A 20639-nucleotide genomic window follows, 5' to 3' on the forward strand; every position below is an offset into this window, starting at 1 on the left:
GCACGGCCTCGCAGACGTCACGCAGACTTCGGGTTCCCACCCCCGGCCGTCACGTATCAACGCGGAGCCATGGCTGCCGCTGTGCGGGAGTGCCTGGAGCTCCAGCTGCTGGAGGTGGAAATGCTCCTTTCCATGTTCCCCAAGAAAGGGGAGATTAGCCTGGACGAGGCTGCCGTGCCCGCGCTGCAGCGCTACCTGAGGGACGGCGGCGGATCCCTGCCGCCGCGGCTCGAGTATTCGGTCGCTGTCGGTGTCGGGGAGCCGGAGGTGAGAGCTGCCCCTGGGCTGGTCCCTGCGCCTGCCTTACTCGTGGTGCAGGTGCTGAACGTGTGCCCGAAAGGGGGGAGCGGGGGAACAATTTGCTGTTTCAAAAGCTGAGGGGTAAAACTGCGCCCTGCTCGAAGAAATTGTAGAGTCTTCCCTGTAGGTAATAAAAACCTGCCTGGATGCTCTCCTGTGCAACCTCCTGTAAGCAGGGTGTTGGAATAGGTGATCTTCAGAGGTCCCTTCCAACCTCCATGAATCTGTAATCTTGTTTTTAATCATTTCATAGCATCACAGAATCATAGAATCATAGAACGTCCTGGGTTGGAAGGGACCCCAAGAGTCATCAAGCTTCCACCTCTGCCACAGGCAGGGCCACCAACCTCCACATTTAATACTAGACCAGGCTGCCCCATCCAACCTCCTCTTAACACCTTCAGGGATGGAACAGTGAGCACTGAGGACCTTTCCTGCTCTTTAACTATAGGCAGAATTTGGTTTCCAGAGAACTGAAGTGCTACAATATCTTACAGTGCTGTAAGGCACTGTAGGAATAACCAAGGGAAATTCAACAGTTTGTAGAGATCAGGCAGGGTAATCTCAAGGTTTTCGCGGCCTAAAAAAATCCTTTTTATTGTCTGTAATGAAGAGAACGCTTCATCTCCTAAGGTATTTGCTTAAAATAGTAATAATAATGCCTCTATTCACACTGTGTATAATCATAAGCATTCTTCGTGTAACTCTGTTTTCTGGGAATCCATTCAGCACCTGGGCTGAACTCATTGTTCACATATATGTTTGCTGAGGGGAAAGATTCTCAAAGCCACTTTGTATTTTGTCACTATGACAAAACTGAGCACACTCTCAAAACATGCAGTGGAAATAGGAATGTCCTGTAAGTAGCACCTGTGTTCCTTCTTTCAAGCCATAGCATCATTTCGGTAGATGGCAGAAGAGGGCAGCTGTGATAACAGTTGATATGTTGGGAAAGTCCCAGCGAGATACAATAGAAAGACCAGATGAAAGAGTAGGTTATGGGGACAAAAGGAAGACATAAGTAGTGATTCCAGTTTTTAGGATACCGCAATCCCAATTACATCTCATAATCTGCCTGTGTCAGGGAAAGGAATCTAGCGCGTCTCTCTTAGCTGTGGAATTTATTTTCTTTTTGTGTGTTTGTGCTCTGTTTTAAAGGTGAAAGTGGAATTGCAGGTACAGTTGCCTCATATGTATCCCCATGTGGCTCCTCAGCTTTTTGCAAGATCAAATGCACTGCACAGACAGCAACAGTTGCAGCTCAACACTCTTCTCACTTCTCACATCAGCTCATTGGATTCAGGTGAACTGTGTGTATGTGAAGCTGTGCAGTGGCTGAAAGAGAACAGCCTGCCTTATTTAGAAAATAGTAAGGTCTCTGCTGAAAGTGTTTCAAAGGAAACAGTAGTTAAAGAAACAATTCAACGCATGTGGATCTACAGCCATCATATATACAGGCAGGAATTGAGGAAGAAGATCTTTGAGTGTGCAAAGAAATTAAACTTGACTGGCTTCTGCTTGACAGGAAAACCTGGGGTGATCTGTGTGGAGGGAACCAGAGAAAACTGTGAGGAGTTCTGGCGTGTTATCAGGTATCCCAACTGGAAGCATATTTCATGCAAACATGTGGAGACTGTAGAAGCAGAAGGAAGCATCGATAATTTGCGCCTCTTTCAAACTTTTGAAGACTTGCAGTTTCAGGCCCATGGTGATTATGGCCTGAGGAACGACTATCACATGGATCTGGGCCAGTTCCTTGAATTCCTGAAACAGCATCAAAGTGGACACATTTTTCAGATTTTATTTGGTGTTGAAGGCAAACTTGCAGACAAATAAGAAAAAAAGATGTAAAAGAATGCTAACTTTGGACAGCAAGAGATGAAGCTGACATTAAAATTTATCCTTAAGCTATGGCTGCTGTGAAAAGAGAAACTCAGTGTTTAACACAGAAGGACAGTTCAAGCAGATATTCCTGGCTCTGTTCTGAATTGCAGTGTATTTTTTGAAAGAGGTGCTTGTTTACTTATTTTCAGAGAGCTTAAAAGCAGCATTTATCACTGAGCCACATCTCACAGAAGCGCTTGCAAGGTGATGAAAATCCCACATGGTAGCATCCCGAATTACACTGGTCTGCAATCATCCATACTGTGCTGTGTTACTAAGCTGGGGTGCAGAGCTTTAGTTAACTTTTTCATTTAGTTGTGTGTCACCAAGGTGGCTGTAGTCAGAGATTAATACAATTTCCAGAATAAAAGTGCCACCAAAGGGAGTCAGAGATTTGCTGCATTCACTATCTTTTACTGCTGTATGAAGCACCTGCTCTCACTTAATTCAGCTGATCCAAGAAAAGCAAAGACTCTTGTGCCCAAGCACAGCACCAGGTTTTGCATTTAAAACAGAGGAGTGTGTGTGCGGGGAAGTAAACCTACATCACCTATCATTTGGAAGCTCTGGGTAGTGTGTCTTTACAGGGATAGTGTTATTGCCCACATTTCCAATAGCAGCTTCTTCTCATCTCATTAGGGTCTGGTTACATTAATGGTAATTTTGAATGGTAACAGTTGCTCAACTTGTGCTTTTTTTATATTTGTATTGCTAGGCCTAGCATATTGAAAGGTGTTTAACATAATAAATAAGGAAATATATATGTTGTGTGTGTGTCTGTATAGATATAAAAGGATTGTCATATTTGAATGTTATTAGTAGATGAAGGCTGTGTCTGAGAAGTCTGAAATAGCTGTGCCTTAAAGAACCACCATAACACTGCCTTCTGCTTTCTCTCTAAGCACCATAATGGGAAAATTGGTACACAGCAATAAAACCACCCTTACTGTTGAGGTATGGATGACCAAATCTACAAATCGAGCTATTTGGTTAGCAGCTACTTAAAAGCTGTGTTTCAGTACACTCCCCTGATGACTACAATATTAAAAATGGGGATGCTTTGGCTGCCTATTTATAATACTCTGATATTCTCTCTTTGTGAGGGACATTGACTGCCTTTATGCTTTATGCATATGCTTTATGCTTTATGCCTTTATGCAGAGCAATTGCAGCACAGTTGTCTTGTTGGGGAAAATGATAATTCACAGGACTATGGCTTTGTTAGAATATTTTAATGCTGCTGAATAATTTGTCAACAAAGGCTCTGCAGGTTCAATTCTCATCAGAAAATCCTCATTGCTGCACACAGGAGTGACAAATAAGGCTTTTATGTGGAGGAAAATATTTCTAAACTTACTGTTCTTTTTCAATAACAGCTTGACAATTTACACAAGTTACATCCTGACTTGTAATGGATTGAACAGTCATTGTGTGTATTTCTTATTTTTCCACCGTACCATTCATCTGCTGAAGTTCTCATTGACATGTATGACACATCTCTGAATTCAAGGTGCAACCACTCATTTTGATATAAAAAAATGTGTACAGCCATCATATAGGACACATCAAGTGCAATAACAATCAGAAAACAACCAACACAAATACAGTTCTCAGATCAATTTTTATTTTTTCATTTATAATTAATTATGACTCCTTAATCTGAGTTTCTAATCAAATATTACGATTTAGAAAACTTCTTCTGAATCTTACAAAATTATCTACTCTTCGGCTCTCTAGGCAGAAACATTCTGAATATTTTAGTGCTTTTCCACTGCTGCTGATTTGCTTATTTCTTCATGAAGTATTTACAGTTTCACTTTCATGGCTTCTTCAGGCCAGGTGTATGAGTCAGCCACAAAGCTGTTATAATCAGTGCTGTACATCTGCGAACGGATGAAGGCTTCAAGGTCCTTGGGCCGAGGGTAGGTGGTGGCACTGTTATTCCTGTAGGCTTCTTCTGCAATCTGGAAAGTTGCATTAAAATCCCAATTAGTGCTTTATGTGAATACATTTAACAGAATTTTTAAGTAGAAATTAGGTCAAAATCAAGATGACATCTTCTTAGATGCTGACAGTCATGTCAAGTTACACTGGATCTGGGCTAACATACAGCAAAAAAGATTAAGAATATGATGATGTGTGCACTGATTTGTCTGATTTGTGCTGCTTTTGAACTCTTTTGAACAGGATTACATTGTGAGCAGGCTACCCTGGTTTACCACCTCCTATAAAGTACATAAGAAAAGTATGATTTATTCCAAGCCTCCATGCCCCCTGCATATGAGGGAAGTTTATTATTTGCCTCAGTTTGGTAAAACATTTCTCAAAGGTAAACGCTAAACAAGGTGCATAGGTTTAAATTCTATGTATGACGGGGGAAAACCTGTGTATTTTGTCTCTGAGAATTCAAAAAGATCAGAATCAATTGCATCCTACGTATGGCTGTGGCAAAAAATTGACGTTCGTAAGGGACTGGAGCTCACTTAATGCATCAAAGCATACTGTCACATCTGAAGAACATCAGCTTGAGATATATACATCTTTTGGCTAGATGCTCCTCTGTGAAACAAAAGAAGGGTTACACATTAGTTTAAAGCAGCAGTGATCTTCAGTAGGATCTGCTTCAACTGCAACTGGCAAACAGACTGAAGCTCTTACTTTAAATGAAGGGAAGACAAAGTCTTCTTCCTGCTCTCCTTAGCCATCACTTTAAAACATAAATATTTTAGGTTAGTGAGAAGCCAGTGCCCCAAGGGGAAGAGCTACAGTATGTTGGCTTCCTTTTTAGAATTCATCTGAAGTCCCAACCAGAGCTGAGTGAGATGTCTGTATTTGTGTAAGAGTTTTTCTTCAGGTCTGCACGCATAATAATCACAGCTGAATGAGGTCTGAATTTATGTTCTGCATTTGGTATTCCAAAAATTTTCAGAGTATTTCTTCCCTGGAAAGGACAGAGGCCATCACTTAACCTTTAGTGCTGTACAAGCACAAAAGCAGTACATGAGAGTAGGTGCTTGTGGGAATAACACTTCAGCAGAGATCAGGCAGAAAGACTTGGTCAGTAACACTTTCCTTTTTCAACACGCATTCAGGTTATCTCATCAGAGACAACAGAGGAGTTTCCATCACTGTGTTTTCTGCCACATAGGCAGTTTGATGTAGCCTGAGGAATCTTGGTAATATTTTAACATTTACAGGACAGTTATCATTTGCCTAAGAAGACATGAGGGGCAAGAAGGATATTATTATTATTATTATTATTATTATTATTATTATTATTTATTTTAAATGTAGAGTAAGTGAAGCTAAGGGAAGTGTTTGATGCATGAAGGCTCCTTATTATTGTTTCAAAAGGATGTTCAGTAACTGGAATGTTTTACATCAGTAAACAAAATTTCTGGAGTTCTGACTCATTCCTCCTTGTACTGGGGTCAAATTTGGGGTTACATTTATGAATTGAAATTAAATACATTTTTTTTTACTCCTAGACCAAGATTGCTGTAAATCAACTTGTAAGAAGATGTGTCAGCAGATCAAATCTAATGCTCAGCATGGGAAGAAAAGAAAGCCAGGAAAGACTGAAATGACTTACCCTCACAGCAATCTTCAGAGACACCTGCTGAATTGTGACTAAAGGAGGGTACAGGCGACCTTCCTGTAAATTCTCCTCTGAAACTTGCTGAGCTATTACCTAGAAATAAGGCAGACATGTTAAACTTTAAATGCAGACACAATTGTAACTTTATGAGGCACTGATCTAGTCTTACACAAATAAATGGTCATGCTTTGGCAGGTCACATGGGTACTGTGTGACTTAATTTCCCTATTAGTGATTTTAACAATCTGCCTGATCATTAGGTGTAGCCAGATAAGAGCTAGAAATTGAGGGAGTTATGCCCTTTTCTCACTCTGATTGTACTGAAACCTGAATCATTCATGTGCCTGTAGATGGAGTAGAAGGGAAATAAATATTTATTAATTTCAAATCTGATATTGGTTGGTTAATTTTTTTTTTAGGTAAGAGGAAATGTTTGGCATAAAAGCATTGACAGGCTGTGCAATGAACAGAACAGGAGGCACTGAACAGGATCTTGAGTGAGGCCATAGCATACAAACTAGCAAATTGTTCACTAAGACACATGAATTCCAGCCACTGGTTTTAGTTGGGCCATAGACTTCTAAAATTATAGAAGCACTTGTTATTCTGATGGTTGTTATGTCATCCTGTGCAGAAAATAATGCTGAAAACTTAAGTGTAAAATGCTTTGAATAAAATTACTAGCGGCTAACCAGGTTTCTTATACATCCAGCTCACCAGTCTAATCTGTATGAAATCAGAAAAGGAAATACAGTCAACCACAGAGCAAAGTAAAGCCAAGTTAAGATTATCCAGGCTTTCTGGAAGTCACTGCAGGCAGACTGATAAACAGAAGGTCCACGTTCGGGCTTGCTGGGACAACAAACCCACTGCTGCTATGTCCACTCCACCTGAATGCTGCAGCAGGTCTGTCACCTCAGCCACAGCAGATTAATAGAGAAATTATTTTGAATCTCTGTTTGATTTACTTATTATTTCCATCAGACTGATGAGGGGAAACAATCATAGAATCATAGAATCACAAGGTTGGAAACGACCTATAAGATCATCCAGTCCAACCGTCTCCTCATCACCATTGCCACCACTAGTACTAAAGATACTACAGTACTAAACAATGACAAAGAAGTTCTGATTCACATCCAAGCATCTCCTCTACAGCCTAGATATTCTTACTTAGTCCTTCCACCAAGACTGGAAGTGTTTTGCAGTCATCTCCAGTAATGAACAGATCAGGAAAGCATGGCAAACTGGAGAAAATTTGACCATCTCCTCATTGGCCCCATGAAAAACCTATTACCATGCAGTGTGAGGGCATTCTCAACAGAGTGAAGAGACACTGCACACATTGTCTTTTTTCATGAACTTCCTCTATTACTACCACAGATAACATTTAAGAAGCAAAGGATCTTGCTAACTAATAACTAATAACTAATATATTTGGGTCTAAAGATATTCTTGTTATTGCTAACTAAAGTTTGTTTGTCATTTGGGGATCTGAAATAGAGAACAGCATTTCATGATAATCCAGCCTTGGGTTTACTGAGCCTGAGAGTCAGCTGGGATCAGTTCATTAACCTGCTTCTATTCTGGAATCTCTTTGGTGGACTTGATGGTTTCAGTTCTTTAGCTGTCCACCTTTGTATCTTCTAGGGAGCTGATAGTCAGAAACAAATCTAAATAGCTTCTAAGCAAACTAAGCACAAAACTCATATATTAGACATGGTCTGGCTTCAAGTAGTTTAAAAACTAAAAGCTGTCTTCTCTAGCATTCACTATTACAGTTCTCAAAACAGAATCATTTTCAAATATTATGAAAATGTTAAATCATTTTCAGAAAGCAGACAAATACATATGTCTGTCTTACTTGGGCACAGAAAGAATTTACCCTATTGTGGGCATTGCTTGCTCTTTGAGCAGCTGGGAGCACAAAACACTAACAAGAAAAGGAGTCTTTTTGTACAGCACAAGTTTGTGCTTTTTAAATCTGTTACATTTCATAAGCAGCTTCAATTGCAGGTTAGTACATCACGCTTGCCCTTGGAATCTATCCTTCTGATAACATGGCCCAAACAGAAAGCAAGAGGTGTGCCTCTGAGAGAAGGAATTAGCTTACTTGTAACAGAGCAACAAGTAGTTCCAACATCTTGTGCTGTATGTGGGAAACAGGACCTTGTGCACACTGCTTATGCATGATGAGGACTGCACCAGAAAAGATACGTTGCTATCATCAGTTCATCCTGCTGACAGCAGCAGATAAAATGCTTGAATTAAAGGACTAACATGACAGGAACTCCAGGTTCAAAGAGATCCTGTTGGTTTTTTTTTTGCAATCTACCTGACACTCTGCTAGGTGCAGCAGGGTTTTCCATATGGAGGGAAAATTGTAACAAGTGCAGCTAGAGGTTACATACTCTAGTTCAGAAAAACAGGTAAAGGAAGATTGTTTACCTTTTAATCTGATATTGACAGATATAGCAGACATAACACCCCTCTAGGGGGAGCTATGATAACATAAGATCTACTGCTTGCTTTCTGTAACAGCAACTAGGTTATCCACAAATGGTGCACAGCCCTTTGATAAAACAAAGTATACATCTGGTGTGTAAGGAGGAGCTTACAAAAAGAGAATTTTGCTGTTCACAGTTCAGTGAGATTCTGCAGAAAAGATGGAATCTGAAATGATCAACGGCAAGTTGCTGTCAGTGAAATACATCACTGAGAAGAAAGGTCGGGGGCAGAGTGCTTCTGTTTTGTGACAGGGCTGATAGAAAGCAAGCCATAAAACATGAAGATGATGCTTAAAGTGGGAGAGTTAGCAAGCTTAGCCTGTACAGATGGCATGCTGTTCCTTCTGACTTTCTCCTATATAAGCAAAAGAATGACACATTCTTCATGTGGTCTCTGAAAGAACTTTTGAGACCATTAGGTCAATGGCAATGGAAAAAAAAATGAATCAACAATTGGATTTATTAAGAAAGTGTGAGGCAACAAAGAAAATGTAATTATCATCAATGTATAAATCTGGGATGCAAGATCACTTTGTGCATCTTTCTTTACCTACTTCAAGCAAGAATAGGGTAGAATCATGAATGGTATAAAGAATAACGAAGGCACTCAGAAGGTTAGGCTCTGTACAAGGAAATCAGACTCCTGAAAGAAGAGAAGGGAAGACTGCAGGAGAATAAAAATAAAAAATAAAATTCTCATCATGCTATAGGAAACCCAAGTCATCAGGCAGCAGGAAATCATGAAAGGAGTTTCTTTTTCCATGGAACTCATAATTGAATTGTGATACTAATTGCTAAAAGATGTTGGAAGATTCAAATGTTTAAAAAGTCATTGGTCTCATATGTGAGAGAAAGCCGTGCAGGGATAAAACTTCCAACTCACAAAGTCTGTAGAGCACAGATTGCTGAGAACACATTTTCAGCAGAAGGATCGCTCTATCCTTTCCTCTTATTTTATCCTCTCTTCCTCAGCTTCTGCTCTCATTCCTTTTACAGAAAGTATAGGACTCTTTGGGTCTTAAGACCAACCCAGTATGACAGCTTTTCATTGTTCATAGTTTAGTTAATTACAGTTTTTAACAGAAGAAGTGAAAGGCAGCCAAGATTGGACAAATGGAATAAAACGAATAGTGGCTCCCTGACTTTTATAGGACATAAATTCTATGGTGGAAGGAGTAACTTATAAATAACACGTCAGGAACATTCAGTTGGTTCATAATTCTCTTTCCCTTCTGTTGTGTTAGGTATGACATAGAATAGGCAATGTCCCTTGTCATCCAGAGAAACTGACTACAGTTAAGAGCTATTACAGCTTTACAAGGTTTATCAAACCTAAATCAAAGTTACATTCTGTTTTACTTGACATGAAGAAAAGAACACTGAAAGTAGAACCTGTTGTAGTTACAATAAACTATTTGAGACTTTTATCAGATTTAATTGGAGGGGCAGCAAAGCACAAAGAAGCAGCAGCAGGCATGCAGCCTGGGCTGATTGGATTTTATACTTTTTCAAGAAAGTTACCACTAAACTGAGAAGGTTCCTCTACTTAAAAAGCATCTTTTTGGCTCCATAACTTTTGCAGCATCTTGGGCCCTTCCATTTCAAATGTAGAGTACAAACAAATGTTCTGAAAAACACAGGGGACTATTTTGATTTCTTTCTTTCCACTGGAAAATATCTAGAGGAAAAAAAAACAGTTAAAAATTTTACCTTTGCTTTGTACTGTAATTTCAGCTAAGGGCCTAAGCTGTCCTTAGCACCTCTGATGACACTTTGGGCAAAGATCCTTTGATCTGCCAGGTCTGTAAGCTGCCTTGAGCTCACTGAATCCCCAGTAATGAAGTGCCTCTCACACAGTGAGGAAGACCAAATATGAATTCTTTCAGTTCCAGGTGTGTTGCAAATAGCTACTCATTGAACCTGGTGCCAGTACAGATTCTCCATAAAGGAAAAAATAGTTTCACATGTCAAGCGTTACTAGGGATTTTATTAAGGGGGTAGGTACTCTGTGTAGGAAAATCTTTAGCAGAGAGGAAGAGTCAGGAAAGAACATCTATTTCAAGATAGCATTTCAGAAGTTCCTCAATATTTCTGACACCATTTTATTTCCAGTTAAGTTTCTTGGTTCAAAATGAGTTTTTGGTGACTTAGCAGACTGCAACACTGCAACTTAAAACACAGTTTGATCTACATGTGTCACCTTTCATTTGTCAACATTCTATACACAGGAGTCATTTCACCCAAACCAAAAGCAACATCAAGAATGAAAGAAGACAACTGTTTAACACAGCAGTTTAGACCAGCAAGTGAAGATCACCGTGTCCAACTGAAATTACAGAGGAGGATTTAAAAGGAGGATATAATTATCCAAAGACTTATGAGATGGATCATTGCCCTCCTAGGATGGTTAAAGCTAGTGGAGACAGTCTGGGCCTTTTACTAATTTTAAAGATGGAAATTGTGAATGTCTTTTTCATGGGGGGCAAGCTGTTGGCAAACCTTTTAAAAGATGCTGTAGCATGCACCTTCAAACAAAATATCAGAAACCCAGCAATGGCAGCATGCAAGTGTCTGCCCTTGAAGAAAGCTTCATACCACATACCATCAGTCAAAGAGTTATGTTGCCTACCAATTGCCTTAGGGTGATAGTAAAGGGCCACTTTCTTCCCTTTAATCCATGAAGAAGACACAGGGAGCAAGGATGCTGGAATGCAATATCCTTTAGAGTTGCATCAGGCATTCTCTTTTTTGCTATCTGGTGCAACTTTTTCTTTTTTGATTGCTCCATAATTTCTAACTTCATTGCTTTCAGGCTTATTCAGTGTAAGCCACTACTGATGTGTTCTCCAGGTTTTTGTACAGCTTTAAGGATCAGGACACTGCAATTTCATAAACTTGTATGGATGGCAAATGGATACAAACTGCAGTGGGTAAACATGATTGCACAGAATCAAGATTAATCACAGTTACTTTGGTAAACTGGGGATAACCATGCTTTTTTCTGTACCATTAACAAACGAGAAAAGAAAGCATCAGGCTTTGAATGAGTGTGCATGGACAGAGCTGAACTCTGTGAGGCTCATCACATTGGTGCAGATGCAAAGGAGCCAGGAACATCAGGACAGTGCGAGAATGCAGGAGAATGAAGGGACAGGGATTAAGTCAGAGCAGAGTGGTAAGGATGTTATCTGCCTATAGCAGATGAGCAAAGATGTTGGATCCAGAAAAGCATAGAAATTTACAGTCTTCCTAAGCAAAAAAGCAGTTACAGAAAGATCGACTTGGGGGAGTTTTTGTTAAAAATAAAAATTAAAAAAAATATACACAAAAAAAAACACCTGTGTAAGAGAATTTGATTTCAACAACTCCTGGTTATTTTGTTTGATGAAAGGCCTTTAGCCAGATTCTTCTCTGATGTGTGCTGAAGAAATAATCCTGTGCATTTGCAATGTCATACTGTAAGACTGTAGATGTCAGATTTTGAATAATTTTTGGAAGAGGTCAATGAGTTCCCAAAATGAAATATGTTTGCTCTGTCTCTTACCTAGCAGATGGAGATAAAGGAGGACAGACAAAAAGCTGGATAATAATGATGAACAAAGATGATGATATGTTGCTTGAGGAAAGAGAGGAACCAGTGCAGAAAAGGATAGGAATCAAAATGGAAAGAATAACATCACCTCAAGATGAGGTGCAAATAACTAGAAAGCAATGGAGCACATTCACCAGCTGTTGACAGGAGAGGTCCAGAAATGATACTAACAACTCTATGCAATATTAACAAAAAGAAAAAAAAAATCAAGTAGTTTTTGCAAGCAAAACACCCACAAAAGTCACCCAAAGCTACCAACATCAGAATACAAGTCTAAAATTAAACTTGTATGCACAGGTATGGGAACTGTACATAGGCACCCATGACAGTACATTGCCAAAGGGTCTCTCGCATTTCCATTCTAACAGAACATGAAGTTTACATCAGATGTCCTTTGGGCCAAGTATCACCTCGTTAAAAAGAAATAGTATACCTTGTAAATAGAGATCTTAGGGAAAAAAAAAAAAAAAAAGTCACTATTTTCTCAATTTTAAAGACAATATTTAGTTATTTCTGCATAATTTCTTATTATTACCAATTTAGTATATTAAGAAATTTAAAAAACTTTTATACGGTACCTCAGCAGTTGTGAGGAACACATCCTCGGTAATATGTTTCATTCCACATGAAATAACACCAAGAGCAACACCAGGGAACACGTAGGAATTGTTACCCTGCCCAGGATATAGAGTTTTTCCATTTGGAAGAGTGACAGGATCAAAAGGACTTCCACTGGCAAAAATGCCACGTCCCTATGTTGTAAAGAGAAAACCAAAGAAATGTTATTTGAGAATATATTGTTCACATATTTGGCTGAGAAATTTTCAACAGTATAGAAATTACTTGTGGATGTCTATCTGATGTCACAGAGTACATACTGCCATGTTCAGGAGTCATAGCTATCTGTACAGTTTAGAGGAGGAAGAGGTGAAGGCTGGCACCAATTACTCATTTTGTGTGTCCACACCAGAGGAAGGGCATATGGGAAGAAAGTAGATACCTACAGCTGTAAGAGAAGAAGGTACAGTACTGTCACAGTAACAACGCTTGATGCTACTGGACATTTTCTTCCCCAAAACAACAGCAAAGTTACCACAAAAATGGCACCAATGCCAGCAAGTGTTGCACATTGTGTGAAAGACAGGGCAACTTCTGAGGAGCTGCAGACAGGCAGAGCAGCTCACTTCTATGCCTCTCCAGTGACCCCACAGCTCAGTGGAGGACTTAGTTGCCAGTTCTGTCCCAGGAATGCCATTTCACAGTGCGCCTACAGCACAGTTTGGTGATGGGATTTCCTCTGCTAGAACTGTGTGGATTCACTTACTGTAAAGCACTGAGTAGAGCTTGGACACCAGCTCAGGAGCTAGTATGTGAACACCCAATACTGGTAGACCTACACCCGTTTTCTAGCGGACTTTTGGGTAGTGCCAAGTGATCCAGATGGTGCTGCTGTCCCAAACAGATCCCAGGCACCAAACACTGGTTGGAACCAGCAGGCAACACGGAAAACCTAGCCTGTTTGGGGGTATCAGGGAGCTTAGCTGTGTGGATGATACAATCTGTGCCATATCATTTATCCTGAGGATGAAAGGAGCAGCCAACTCATTTTACATGGCAGAGCATGTGGGAACCTGAGTGCTGCGTGATCTGAGCACCCTCCCTTCTGTCCAGGAGGGAGGCTATGTAGGGCCTGCTCTGGCACTGCCATCAGATAGGGGCAGAAGCACATGGGGTGGCCAGACAGAGAAGCAAAGCTGATGTTGCTAATAGCTTAGCACTAGACAGCTGGAGTGCTAGGCTTGGTGTCAGTTTTAGAGCACTGAGGGAAGAAGTGATATCTCAGAGGCTCTGCACCAAAGGTTCTGAGCTCCTGCCTAATTGAGGAAAGAGCACCCTAGAATTTAAGCAGTAAATTGAGGTGGGGAAGAGAAGCTGGCTTTCATTTATGCTAGCATTACTGAGGTGATAAATGTCATGTTAAAACTTCAGAGGTACTTTGTATCAGAAATATCCATGCCTATTTTAGAGAATTGAAAGTGTGCATTTTAAAATATACTGTATTTGCTCTTCAGAAGATAATTCTGTTTAGTTTGGTGTCATGCAACATTTTCCTGGCCTGTTTATTATATGTTTTGGTGAGAGATCAAACACTTCAGTGTATCCCTTTCTTTGCCTGCCAGATGCTGTTACCCATTATAGCCAGCCCTCCATGCAGTCTGCTTCCCTGATTCTTGCACTGCACTGTAATTGTGTACGTTTCAGTGGGCAATGGCCATGCTAAATTTGTCTTTTAAACACTGAAGCTGTCATTCAAACTGCCCTGCATTCAAAAAGAAATCCAAATAGAAGCCACTATAAAATACATACAGTCAACTATTTATACATGGCAAATCCCAAACTGAATTACAGGATAATGTGTGCATTAGCACTTGCATAAGACAATATAGATTATTTTCACCTATATTTCCATAACAGAAATCCTTGTCAATTGACTCAAAGAGGAGTCAGTTACTCCAAGTGGAGTAATTATTAATAAAGAAATATTTGAATGATTTTCTTTCTTTACTGACATACTTTCTTACAGCAAAGTGTATTTGTAATGCCTCAAATAAAATGCATACTGCTATTAACACAGCAGTAAACAAATGGTACTGTACAAAAACAGGCATAAGACTTCAATATCTGACAGTTACTGATCCTTCAGTTATAACAAATATTATGCTTATTTTTTTTTTTTTTTAATGAGAGTGTAAGCTTCTAGTGACTTCAGTGAAATTGCCTTGATAAAATCTGTCACTTAATTCAATTAAATCTTAGCTACAGGTAGAAACATTATCAGTACCTGTTATTTCACCCTCTACCTTTTCCCCATTCCAATCTTGAGTTTTGCTTTAAACTACATAGATTGGTATTACTCTTTGGTTACCTCTGTATATTTGTAGCACTGCTCAGCAGTACACTCTGCTTTGCTGGTAGGATTGCTGAGAGCAAAAATAATTGGGTTTTTGTTGAAAGCAGCCATATCCTGAAGAATTTGTTTAGTAAAAGCACCACCAATTGCAGCAACTCCTAAGGAAGAAAAAGACACATACAACAAGCAGAAAAGGTAATTAATGCCAGGTAAGTAACAAATGCCACACTTAGAAGAACAGTATTTCTTTTTTTGTATACCTTCATTTCAAAAATGTAACTCAACCCAAAAAAAAAAAAAAAAAAAAAAAGCTTTGTATACCAGATTTTGCAATTGTGAAACTTCAGTGTTATCTCCAATGTGAGAGAGGGTCTATACATCTCTGAGAGTTTTGGTGAACTTCTCACTTTACTAAGTAGAAAGATGTATCTCTGTCTGTTAAGTCTCATGACTTGTGTGACAAGAAGAGGATAAATGACAGCCTTTGTGTCCTACAGCTGGTCATGCTGTCATCTCCAGCCTCAACTGCCAGATAATTTCAGTTAAAAGTCTAAGGCTTCCGTGACAGCAACAATCTTTTAAAATTCAACACTTTCCATCCTACCAGAGATTAAAGGTAATGGTTTTCTTTCCCCAAGCCTGTCCACACTTATAAATGCTTTCCACAAGGACTAGGTGCCAGTCTTGTGGTATGAAAGCATCTAATTTAAGTTGGATTCTGTTGCAATGTAGACGTGCAGCTTCTGTATAGTATCTCAGATCTCAGATGCTTCACTAACCAAAAATGAGGAGAGGAGAAGGAAATCATATTTTTGGGATGTCAAGTAAACATGTATTTCTACCTAACCTATAAGAGCTGGGAATCCAAGAGTCAAGCTTCTGATTGCCATGCTTTCCATGGGAAACAGATAAACAGCCCTTTGAATGAACTTTATTTGACCATATTCTTAGGACAACTTCTCACACAGGCTGTAGAGAAGGTGGCCTCTTACTTGCTCAGCATCCTGACACCTGGCTCTGCTTTCCACACAGCATTCTGAGTTTCCACAGCAGGAAAAAATGCTTGGGTGGGGGAGTAGGAAAGGATCCAAATGCAGGCCAGGAGATGGGAGTCTGCAGCTTGGGTCTCTCCTGGGTCAGCACTGCAACTTCTCGTCACTCGTGCCTAAAGGTGCATTCCAACACTGCCCATTCTAAAGGTCAGTTTGGTGCTGCACAAGGAGAGCATGCAAACCCAAGCCAAATTTCTTTACCTCATTTAAGATCATTGTCAAAAAGCAGATTTTACTGCATAAGGGCCGTGTGTTCAAGGCATAGTCAAAACATAGCATAATATTCACTGTGGCATTTCAGATTTTCTAGCATCTCCTAACTGATTTTACTAGGCAGATAATTGTTCAAGTTTTACATATTAAGTAACAATTCAAGAGTATTTGCTTTTCTTTCCTGAAACTGTCACTGAAATACAACAACCAAACTGCAGATAGTTGAACAATTCTTCACTGAGATCAAAGTCCTGCAACTTTTACAAAAGCAAAAGCCTTTGTAAAACCTGTGTTTTGGTCTTCACAAAGGACTGAGGGCTAAGGAGCTAAATGTGAAGTAAAAGAATATTCAGATACAACTGGCTCATAATTACACAGCTCTGCATTTGCTAACTGTTTTCTCAGTCTAAGTTTGAGGTCATTTGTATTACACTGTCCTCATTAGATCAGAAGTAATTTAGGAAGGTGATAAGCTTCTCTATTTGATGTTTAAAACAAGTTGGATTATTTTTCCTGTAAAACTGATGGTTTGGAGTGAGAGCAATGTTACATGCTTGGATAGCTGATATTTGTTCGGTTGCTTAACAGAGCCCATTATGTTCCTGGTGTTTTTTAAAAAACCACAAAGGCAAACTCTGTTCAGAGGAACTTGATCTTGTCTTCAGATGAAGCCACATCTCTGTTTTTTTCTTCAAACAAAGAATAAGGTCATTGCGTTAAAGTAAAAGAAATTACCTATTAGCACAGATGGTTTTATATCTTTAACAATGTCTTCTAGATTTCTCATTTCAGCATGTTCATGTGCAAAATGACTTTTCTCTTCTGTTAATGAGGCACGCCCCTGAGCAAGGGAAAAGAAAAAGATATTTACTATAAGCTTTCTGGAACCTAATATCCTGGGATAATCAGTTTATGAAGTATCTGGTTCAACACGTCCTATTTTCACTTCTGCTTTTGCATCTGTCAACAAATACCATATCAGAACAAGTTACGTTGTATACAGTTATTACTCTTAGGATAGCTCAGGAGAAATCTATTTCTCTAAGAAGCAGAGGAATTAAATTCAATAATTTCACTTCACATTCATAAAAGCTCTAGAAACCAACTGTATTAACAATTAAACAAACACATCACAGATTTCTTTCTCAGCATTTTTAAAGTTGTCATACTTTCGCTCAAACTCTTTGTTATATAACAAACAACCCAGAAGTGCTAGGACAGGAAGCTTTTTTCAACTTTTTTCAGGTTTGTTCTTGCCTAAAAACAGAGAGAATATACAGGGGAAAGTATAAAGGAGACTATTTTACTTCATACTTCTTTGTACTTCATTCATTGACTCTTAAGGATAAAAAATATTCTAACCACCTGCTCAATGCACTGTTTCTTAATTAACAAAATTGACTTTGCTGTGACACAAACTTCAATGTGATCTACACTGGCAATTTCCTTTGATGCCCAACAGGGTTTCCGTGGCAGATGCTGGAAAAAGGGCTATGCATTGACATACATTGACATACATTGACAGGCTCAGTGCTCAGTGTAAGGGACCTGGAATGGGGGCATGAAAGATACCACGCTTGTAAACATTACATTCACTGCCTAAATGCATGGACCTTTGTCTATACACACAGAGCAGAACAGCTGAAACTCTTTAAAGATTGTATGCCTCCTCCAATCCCACCCCACAGCCAGGTGGGCACTTTCAAACTCAAATCTCAGAGACATTGCCAGACCCTCAAACACCTCACCCTTTAAGGAGACAGAAGAGGATACAGATATGTAGGGAAGTGCAGGAGGAAAACAGGATGTGAAATATAATTTAGCTGTATACAGATGTGTATCCTTGCCTCCATAGCCACACCTTATCCTACCAATAATACAAAAAGTTCCCTTAATCCCAGAAAGTATTGGAACAGCATTCATTCCATGATGCCACTGAAGTCTGTGAATCTGTTTTAACTCAGCTTAGTAGTGCACATACTATTGGGTTCAAGTCATTTTTTAAATGACATTTTTGCTGAATTTTAACAAGAGTGAACGATCTGTCAGTACACATTAGACAATGCAGTGTGGCCATGCTGGAGTTCCTCTGCTGCTCCTTGAACAGTAACCACAGGAACTGGTACACCAAATGAAAGGCAAATTTTTATGTTCAGCTGTATGTAAAGTTTCCAGATGGTACCACAGGAAGCAGGGTACATCTGTTATGTGGTCAGCTGTTCTGCCTCGGGATGCCAGCCCCTCTTGACTCATCCCTGATGACAACTAATTTCCAGATTTATACTCCTCGGGACCTCTTTTTTAGTAACCTAAATACAGTTTTCTCATTAAGAGGCTTATATCTGTGTGTGTATATACAGGTCTTAAGGGTTCTCTTGGAATATTACCAGAGAAATACCACCATACAGGCACTTAGTTTCCTTTGTGGGTAAATGTAAACTTCCCAGCCTTCAGAGAATGCTGCAATATAGGCAATTTTTGACATTTATGCTTCAATCACTTCCCCATCATTACGCATTTGCATCTGCCGTTTTCCAGTACTCCAGCAGATGTCACCACAGTCTATGCACACACATCTGAGGTGTGTCCATTTCAAAACAGTGATCTCCCTTCGTATTCGCAGGGGGAAAGTATGACTTTCTTAAGCCATTAAAGAACAACTGTACATATAACCTCCTGGCCAAAAGCTTGTTGCTAGGAATAATTTAGAATGCAATAATGAGATACATTGGGATGGGCAGGTTGCTTGAAATTGAGGTGCTACAAAGAGCCTGACATCAAGGAAGGTTATTTATTTTTTTTTTGGTGGGTGCTGTGGAAAACTCTCATCCCCTTCTCCTCCTTCAATCTGTTTCTTGATGGCTTATCAGGCAGCTATTGGGGAAGCCACTTTTCAAACTGATTCTTGAATTCAGTCCCCCCAGAAGGTACCCAGTATAAAATAAATCTCCTCTAATAGCTATGATATGGGCTGGCCCACTCCTCAGCCTGCTCCAGGCACTCAGAGCATACAGCTCTGGTCATGGGAGCATGCAGATTGACGGGGAAATGAAATGCTCTGTTTTTCCACAACTAGTAATAGCTAAGAGGCCAGAGGCTGACTTCCTTATGGAGAAATACATTGGTACTCTTTTCTTTGTACAGTCTTATGTTTGGTTGACTATTGAGGAGGAACTCCAACATTTTAAAACCAAAATCATGGAAGAACTGTCCACATACATATTGTCATAACCCCAAGGATTCCAGACCCCATTTCCTACTGACACAAATGATCATCTCATTAACTTAGCTATGAGGGGATACTCAAACAGTAAGCTAGATGTGATCCACTGCATCCCTTCACAAGCCGTTGGCCATCATTTCTACCCTATCTCAATTTCACACATTTAACTTCTACCATTCTAAAAAAAAAAAAAAAAAAGTTGAACTTTTTTATTTGGCTTTCACTCAATTAGTTTGATCCCATTAGTCAGAGTGAATCACATCTCCAAGTAAATATTTTTCTAGTATATTAACTGAAAATGTAATACTCAATTCTGTGGCTTAGCAAAAATAGCAACAGCTATGTACATAGAGATTTTTGCTTGGAAAATGTCTGTAAGAGAAATCTAAGGTTAGAATTTTGTATGTATATACTTTATATGTGTATATATTATAATAGATTTGAAGAAATATTCTTAGTTGTTAATTCAGTGATCTACACAATGCCTCCTTAAAAAATTTCTCTGAAATTTGGTTTCAAAACTCTGATGATTTAGAGAACAGTGTTTTAGATAAGAATTCACCAATCTGGGGAATATAAATTCTAAGTTCAGCAAAAATATGAAGTTTGAGAAAAGCACTGCAAGCATCCTTTAGTGCCCTGCCAGCAGGGAAGCCTTGCATGAAGGAAGAAATGTGCAGGAAGGAAGAAACAATTAATTTCTGTGTACTTGCCCTTAGACTAAGGAGATGCAAGTCTGTTTAGTAGAGGCCTACAAATGTGCCCCCCAAAGCACCTACAGAAGAAAAAGGGGAATTCATTGAGATTTTGTTGGATAGTTGATGGAAAAGGATGGAGCTAAAACTCAGGGGTGCCCATTCTGGCCTTCCTGCCATTTTCTGTACTCTCTCACTCCTTCAGGAGAGATACAACTCAAACAGACCTGTCAGCATGGCAAGCAAATGTCTTCCAGAAGCTTCAAGCCTTCCTCCTGGCATAATCCTAACATTAACATGGCATGCAGCTCACTGGTACTTCCTTCAATAGGCAAAATGATTTTCCTTGTGCATCATACAAAATTTGCTTGAATAAAAAGCCCCAAACTAAATACTGAAATACTAGGAAGTCAACCACAGTATCTTTAGTGCATTCTCAGCCTGCCTGGATAAACAGTACAATGCATTTTCTCCAAACTGTTGAAGGTGAAGAGAATTATTCTCGAAAGATTAATGAAATCTCAGTCCAAAGAATCAATGAAAATATCAGAAATGACTTCAGAGGAGAAAAATACTGTTTGTATCACAGTATCATTTAGTACCAAGAAACCAATGGTATATTTTGGATTTGAACAAAAGAGCACAAAGGCACCTCAAAATAGAC

General features: G+C 39.4%; 2 protein-coding genes across 3 annotated transcripts in view; one reads left to right on the top strand and one right to left on the bottom strand.

Moving 5' to 3' along the window:
* Positions 1–52: 52 nt before the first annotated feature.
* On the top strand, positions 53–3234 carry RWDD2A (RWD domain containing 2A). Its single transcript, XM_052682854.1, has 2 exons — positions 53–267; positions 1459–3234. Exons 1-2 carry the CDS (start codon positions 70–72, stop codon positions 2134–2136), a joined length of 876 nt encoding a protein of 291 aa, XP_052538814.1. The 5' UTR covers positions 53–69; the 3' UTR covers positions 2137–3234.
* Positions 3235–3786: 552 nt separating this feature from the next.
* ME1 (malic enzyme 1) overlaps positions 3787–20639 on the bottom strand; it is a 155787-nt gene continuing 138934 nt past the window's right edge. For both annotated transcript variants that reach the window (XM_052682685.1, XM_052682696.1), the window contains 5 exons: positions 16793–16898; positions 14808–14950; positions 12460–12633; positions 5777–5875; positions 3787–4148 (listed from right to left, as the gene is read on the bottom strand). In XM_052682685.1, the coding sequence (XP_052538645.1) occupies positions 3990–4148; positions 5777–5875; positions 12460–12633; positions 14808–14950; positions 16793–16898 (681 nt within the window). In that variant the 3' untranslated portion in view covers positions 3787–3989. The remainder of the gene's footprint in view (positions 4149–5776; positions 5876–12459; positions 12634–14807; positions 14951–16792; positions 16899–20639) is intronic.

This window comes from Tympanuchus pallidicinctus, unplaced genomic scaffold (genome assembly GCF_026119805.1).
Source record: "Tympanuchus pallidicinctus isolate F22 unplaced genomic scaffold, pur_lepc_1.0 scaffold1, whole genome shotgun sequence".
In the NCBI taxonomy this organism is placed as follows: Eukaryota; Metazoa; Chordata; class Aves; order Galliformes; family Phasianidae; genus Tympanuchus; species Tympanuchus pallidicinctus.